Source organism: Halichoeres trimaculatus, unplaced genomic scaffold, assembly GCF_033239565.1.
Source record: "Halichoeres trimaculatus isolate MK-OKI-2021-1 unplaced genomic scaffold, fHalTri1.1 fHalTri1_scaffold_23, whole genome shotgun sequence".
NCBI lineage: Eukaryota > Metazoa > Chordata > Actinopteri > Labriformes > Labridae > Halichoeres > Halichoeres trimaculatus.
The window spans coordinates 296,190-303,649 of record NW_027437201.1 but is presented as its reverse complement, the minus strand read 5'-3'; the positions used below and the strand labels follow the sequence as shown (position 1 = coordinate 303,649).

Below are 7,460 nucleotides of genomic sequence, written 5' to 3'. Positions count from 1 at the left end.
GGGGTACACCCTGGACTTGTCACTAGTCAATCGCAGGGCTGACACACAGAGACAGACAACCATTCACTCACACACTCACAGCATGTTTTTGGACTGTGGGAGGACGCCGGAAAACCTGGAGAGATTATAAATCAGTAAGTGTATTCTACAGATAAATAATTAGTAATGAATTGTACAAACTATCAATCAGTGGATGTATTTTACAGACTTTTAATCAGTCAATGTATATGACGTGATTTAAAAGGTTACATGTTGTTAAAAGACTGAAGACAGTTGTATAGTGAACATATTTACCTTATCTTTCAGATGTTTTACATAAGGAGATACATGCAGAATGGAGTCAGTGGAGTTCAGAGGAGGTATTTTTGTTTTTTATAAATCATATGAATGTTTTCCTCCTTACATCAGTCTGACCTTACTGCCTCACTGTGCCAGAAAGGCAGGGACTTTCTCTTTTTGCTGAAAGGATTCATTAACCTTTAACCATCCTCCAGAGGATCACTGAGGACAACATTCACTGAAACACAGACACTGAGCACTCTGGGTAGTGTAGGCAGCAGGAGCAGGAGTTGCATCTTCAGTCCTTTCAGCTCTGGTTAGCATTTTTCCCAGCATGCTCAGCGCTCTCTCTCTCTCTCTTTCTCTCTCTCACTCTCTCATCTTGCATCACAGCCAGCAGATGGAGGAGAGGGAGAAGAGGTGGAGACAGAGAAAGGGGGAAGGGAGGGGATAAATGAGCTGTATCTCTCTCTCTCTCTCTCTCTCCCTCTCTCTACTGCATCAGCGTCAGCATCACAGCCACGCCAGCCTCCGTCATCCAGCACCAACAAGGAAGAAGGGGCTTATAAAAAAAACAGCAGCTCCTCTTCCTGATTCAATCCCAGCACACACAGACTCCTCTCCACCTTCAAGACCAAGACCACTGCTCCCTAAGCCAGGAGGAGCTCCCTACCATGACCTGACAGTATCTCCATCATCATCATTATCATCATCATCATGGGAAACCAGGAGGCCAAGCAGAGGAAGGCTGCAGCTGCTGCAGGAAACGGCAGCTACCCATCTCTGGATGAAGGGTGGAGGGAGGGAGGAGGGGAGGTGATGAAAAAAGGAGGAAAGAAACACCATGGTAAGCACGGGGGAGGAGGGGGGCCGCACAGCTTAGCACCAATGAAGAAGAAAAACAAATCAGATTCCAAGCCATCCGTTTTCTCTCTCCGAAAGAGGAAGAACAACCTAAGAGGACGAGGAGACGCATCTTCATCAGTGACCGGGTCTGGAGAGGACGGCTTAGAGTCCCAGCATGAAGATGGGACCAAGACCCCTGATCTCTCTGCTGACGAGCGGGACCCAGAGCCCCCGATCCCTGAGAAAAAACTGGGGAGAGGAGGCAAGGAAGCTGGCAAGGAGGCAGACCAGGAAGTGCAAAGGAAATTTTCCACAGTGGCTACGTCTCCTACTGAGGAGGGCAGGGGGTACCGGGGGGGCAGCTCAGGGTCGGATACGGACATCTACAGCTTCCACTCAGCTGCTGACCACGAGGACCTGCTTGCTGACATCCAGCTTGCCATTCGCCTTCAAGGAGGGGGGGGCTGGGGGATTGGGGATCGCGGGAGGAAGCAGAGTAATGGGGGTGTCAAGTTAACTCCCCCTGAGCCACTGGACCTCACACCTGAGTTAGAGCTGGGCTCTGATGCCCTGTACTTTCTTGAGGCCCCCCTGCCTCACCCTCACTCAAAGGCAGAGACCTCCCCTGTCCCTTTGGACCCCCGCTCACAGCCAGAATCTACCACACCCACTGTGGACCACTCCTTAAAGACAGGACCCCCCCAGAGCCCTATGGACCCCCCCTCAAAGGCAGGAACTCCTCCTGTCCCCATGGACCCCCCCTCACTTGCACAATCCCCCCGTGTCCCTATGGACCTCCCCTCCCTCACAGGAGAAGCCACTCTTTGTGTGGCCTCGGGCACAAAAGACCAGCATGCTTTGCTGCAGCTCCCTCACTCAGGGGTTACCGTGGAAACAGGAGGGGTGTCAGCAGTCAGTGCAGTCTCCATGACGACTGGAAGTCGCAGCTTCCTGGTAAACGACTCTCAGAAACGTTCAGAGGAGGGAAGATGGGGTGGAGGTGGAACATGGCCTGAGCATTCAGGAGTACTGGAGGTGGATCTGGATCTTAGGTCCCCCTCAGTGGACCACATCAGTCTGGATCGCTCTGAGAGTGAGGGAGGTAGAGGAAGGAGAGGGGTTGAGGATAAAGGAGGGGAAAATTGGGGGGGGTTGCAAGACTCTGGTACCAGTGCAGAGTCTCTGGAGGACTATGTTAGTCCTGGATCAGACCCTGCTGCCCCCTCACAAAATGGAAGGAGCACTGTGTACATCTTGCCCCCACAGGAAAGCCCCCCCCGGGCCAAATGCCTTCTTAGGTCCTCCCACGCCTCCCCCTCCTCCTCCCCCACAGTGAAACCTTACCCCCCCATCTTCCCATCCTACATCAAGACCACCACCCGCCAGCTCAGCTCCCCTGGAGTTTCCCCCGCCCACAGCCCCCTCTCCCCCCGCAAGGCTCAGCATCACCTGACCAGGTAGGTTAGCCCTAGCAGCATGCTAACATTGAGTTTTAGCACCTAAGTGGATTTATGTTCAGCACACCATTGGTTTGCTCACAACGCTGAAGCCCCAGCATCATCACAACGCGACTCTATCTCTCTCTCTCACCCACACACACACACACACACACACACACACACACACACACACACACACACACACACACACACACACACACACACACACACACACACACACACACACACACACAGCCAGTAGGGCATGAAGCACCACCTCCACCATTTTATTAGTCATTTATAGCCACAACCAGAGCTAAAACCATCATAACCTGCTGGAATGACCTCCTGGAATGACCTGCTGAAATGACCTGCTGAAATGACCTGCTGAAATGACCTGCTGAAAACACTTGTGTGATACACCTGTATGAAACACCTGTATGACCTCCTCAGTTCTCTCTCTTTTTCCTTTGCTTGTCTGTTTGATTGGCTCTTTCCTTATTTGTCATTCACTTGTCAGAGTTTACTACCTGACATTCATCTTTGTATTACCTGTCTTCAGGACAGTGGGTGCGGCTCAGATGACCAGCAGGAAGCGCTCTTGCAGCCTTGTGGGCTCTCTGAGTAGATCAGCTGATTGGTCAGATGAGCTGGAGAGGAGGATGAGGAGCAGAGAGGAGGAAGGAGCAGGAGAATACCTGCTTTCTTTCAGGGGTGGAGGGGGAGGAAGTCAACCGCTGTGTAACACCAGAAGGTCTTCCTGTGGACAGGTGTCCTCCTTCCAGGACGTCTTCACAGGTGAGGTGATTTTATGAATGGTACGTGGTTCCATTGTACAGTTTTCAGGCCAAAACATCCCGTCAGAGGCACTGCTAATGTGCAGCTAGACTCTGTACTGTTGAGGCTATGAGGGACTCTGAGAGAATCTGAGTGGAGCCAGGGGACAAAAATAATTCTGTCTTTTATTGGGAGTCCAACCTCTTCTTGCCCCCCTAAATTTTACAAACCTAGAAAAAACTACACAAACACTGCAATCACTGTTAACATGAGATCGTGTTTAACTTCTAATAATGAATGAATAAGAAACTTTTTAGAAAAAAAGAGGACTTATACAAAATGTAGCCCAATAACATCTGCATTTCACCACAGCATACGAATTTGAGAAACATTTCTACCAGGTGTATTTATCTTTGAAAGTTTGGCCACAGCCCATATGGAATGACTGGGTGGACAGAGTTTTTGACCTATGCTGCAGCCAGCCACCAGGGGAGGAATTTTTTTGGAGACCTCACTTGAAAGCAAGATAAATCCCCCTTTATTTATTTGTTTTGGTCTATGGTTAGAACATACTCTGCTGGAGATGTTAAACTTCTGTGGTTCTCTCTGTTAGGGCGCACCCTGCTGGAGAAGCTGTTCTTGCAGCAGCAGCAGGAAGAACCAGAGGAGGCGGAGAGACTCTGCTCCAGGATTTTGGCAATGGGCTTGTTGTTGCCATTTACTGACTGTTTCAGGGAACAGCTGGGAGGAAGTCCCTCCCACATGAGCTCATCAGGAACAACCAGATTTGATGTAAGTTGTCACATCAGTGTTAAGTAACTCAGTGAAGTAACTCAGTGAAGTAACTCTGACGGTCCATGCTGGATCATGTTAGTCTATGTTTACCGATTGGTCCAGTGTTCCTCATGTTTTCACACTAAAGCAGGTTTTGACTCTTAGCAGGAGCAGCTGTACACCTGGGCTGCTGTGAACCAGCCCCTTCAGACTCTGGATCCTCTGAAAGGACTGTGGACTACAGCCAGACCAGGACCAGTAGAAGGCAGGAAGAGACACGGGTCCTCTGAGACAGGTGAGACAGACAGACAGACAGACAGACAGACAGACAGACACACACACACACACACACACACACACACACACACACACATACACATACACACATTTGAAATGTTTATTTATGTCCACATCAAAGGACATAAACACTGACAGTGCAATACGACAGGGAAAAATTGTCAGGCACAATGCATTCAAAGATGCATTACAAAGTTACACACATGATGACACGTACTCTCATGGGTACAGAAAACAGCGCCTCCTCCAGATCGAGCGGCAGCCTATAATAGCTGAGACTGACTAACTGCATAGCCCACTGTTTGTGTGTGTGCGTGTGTGCGTGTGTGCGTGTGTGCGTGTGTGTGTGTGTGTGTGTGTGTGTGGTGGTGGTGGTGGTGGTGGTGGTGGTGATGGGGGGGGGGGGGGGGGGGGGCTTCACCACCGACTTATGAACATGACCTAGACTACCAAAGATAAGAACTACAAGTTTACACTTGTAGCCCACCTGTTAGATGGTCTGATGCAGCTGCTGGTATTTCAGCATCTTGGTCAGGAAACCTGCTCTAAGCTGTGGTCAAAAGTCACACCAACCTCCAGGATGATCACCTCTCTGCAACCCTCACATACAACAACATCTGGTGTGTTCGCAGTGATGTTAGAAAACAGTGTCATCCCTACACAGTCTGAACATACTGGGCTTTACAGCAGAGTGCTTATACAACACACTGGAGGATCTTAAGGTGGACAAGATATCTTTTGATATCAGGTCCACAGTCCTGTCATGCCTGCAAATGTAAAGCCCCTTGTAAACATAGCAACCATTTATGATGTGAGACATGGTTTCTGTTACTTGTTCATGGCAGTGATGTATGCTGTGAGGAGCATGTCTGCCTGGAAACCAGATGGACAGATTCAGCTTGGATGGTACGACCTGCAATCTAGCTTTGATGGTGAAAATGATTACACTTTCATCTAGGGCAACACTTTTTAACACTGAATAAGAGACAGAGTAGTCTGCAGCAGGGAGGTAGGCTAACTTCCCTTGGAGTCTCAGCTCAGTCCAGTGCTGCCTCCACCTGAGATGCTGGGCCTCCAGGAGGTAGGCCTGAGCGTTGGTGAGTGGCTGATGTTCTGCTCCACACACACTCACAGAAGCTCTCACAGAGATCCTGGGGTCAGACATCACATCCTCCAAGGCAGTAACAACCTCAGACTCAGGCCCCACCCACTCCAGGGAAACCTCAGCCCAGCAGCACAGATCATTGAGGTCAGGCCAGTCCGATGACACACCAAAACCTGGAGAGCGGCTGAATAGCTTCCCATTAGGCTTCCTCCTGAGCCCCAGAAAGCTAGGATCTGGCCCACAGGCCAGGGGAACCTTGCGTCTCCTCAAGTCCAGAAACAAGGAAGACCAGGCCAGCACTCAGACACACGGGTCACTGTTGTTAAGCATGTTCAGCAGATGTGCAAGTCTTGTTGAAATATAGGTCCATTCAAAGTCTGGAACACCTAGACCACCCTCACGGCTACTGTGGAAAATGATGTTGCGTGTTGTATGTGTGTTGAGGCCAAGGTTATAATAGTTTTGTTTTGTCATTATAGTTTAGTTTTAGTTAGTTTTGACATTTTATTTTCCATTACAGTTTAGTTTTAATTAGTTCTAGAGCAGGCATTCTAGTTTTTATTTAGTTTTGATTTTTGCAACAAGGCTTAGTTTTAGTTTAGTTTAGTTTTAGCTTTTTCATTCCTTATTAACCAGGTGCAGGATTCAAAAAGGTCAGGGTAAATATTTTGTCATACTGGTTATTTTCAAGTCCAACATAGTGCTCACTGCTCAGTCAATGCTGATACCGAAATGTTGGCTGCTGCCTTAAACACATAGAAATAATATAAACTTAGTATAAAAAATACAAACATCAATTATATAAAATAATGCTGACATAAATTACATAAAAATAATGAAAACATAAATTATAAAAAAAACAATATAATATGAGCTTCAATAAATAAAAACTTGGACTCTGTAACAATAAAGGCAGACTCAAATACAATAAAAACTTGGACTCTGTAACAATTAAACTATTACAGATGCTCTAATTCATTGCTCCACTACGTTTCGTCGCAGCACAGCGCACAGCCAGTCAGTGCAGTAAACAAGCTCATCCCTATACACCACTATGATGGTGCTGTGCAGCACTGACAACTGCCTAAAACTGTCAAACATTGGTTGGGAAAATGTGTCGGATTAATTTAAATCCTAAAGGCTGTTAATATTGTCAAAAAGTACAACTAAGGGAATTTTGTCTATGATTTTGGTTAGTTTCAGTTTGTTTTGTGAACACAAGATACAGTTTTAGTTTACTTATCGTTTTTGTTTTCTTTTCTAGTTTTTATTAGTTTGAGTTAACTGCAATGCATTTTAAATTTTAGTTTTCGTTTTTAGTTTTGTTTTAGTTAACTATTACAACCTTGGTTGAGGCCAGTCCACTGTCCCACTAAGTGTACAGTCTTATCAGTCAGAATATGTAGTGTCTTACGTGGTATATGTACATTAGAGAGTAGATGTTGTACTTTGGCCAGTGCTAAAACTCTGACTGCCTCCAGTTCCATGATGAATGGCAGGGGGGATGAATTTTTCAAATCAAGTCTGCTAGAGTACTCAGCGATGATTTCATCAACCTGCTCTTTCCATTCACCTACCACATTGAACTTGAGACCTAGATAAGAGTAAGACTCATGAAGAGTGTAAACTCTGAGGGGCTTATTGCAGATTTTAAACACAGGGATTGTATTTGTTTTTGAATGATACCAGCGGTTCCCCCCACTCCACCTGTCATAAAACACTGCACATTTTGAATCCTTCACCTCCAGACCTGACCACTCTAAGAAGGAGTCAGTTTTGGAGAGCATGTTAACAATCACAGCCTCATGATGGGAGGCAACCTGTACATCGCCTGCATACCCCTGGACAGGGTTAGGGGAGATAACAAGAGGAGGGGCACAGGTGCAAAGCCACCTCAACCATTGGTTCAAAGCCTCTACAAAGTTCACAGCGCTCCATGGGCA

The 7,460-nt window shown here is 47.3% G+C and overlaps 1 protein-coding gene across 3 annotated transcripts in view; it reads left to right on the top strand.

Moving 5' to 3' along the window:
• The first annotated feature begins 687 nt into the window (after positions 1-687).
• Positions 688-7,460, top strand: part of fmn2b (formin 2b) — a 56,624-nt gene continuing 49,851 nt past the window's right edge. Inside the window, exons 1-4 of one of the 3 annotated variants that reach the window (XM_074663272.1) lie at positions 688-2,582; positions 3,127-3,362; positions 3,955-4,133; positions 4,281-4,410. In XM_074663272.1, coding sequence (XP_074519373.1) covers positions 997-2,582; positions 3,127-3,362; positions 3,955-4,133; positions 4,281-4,410 — 2,131 coding nt within the window. In that variant the 5' untranslated portion in view covers positions 688-996. The remainder of the gene's footprint in view (positions 2,583-3,126; positions 3,363-3,954; positions 4,134-4,280; positions 4,411-7,460) is intronic. The other 2 variants (XM_074663271.1, XM_074663270.1) reach the window with 2 other exon arrangements.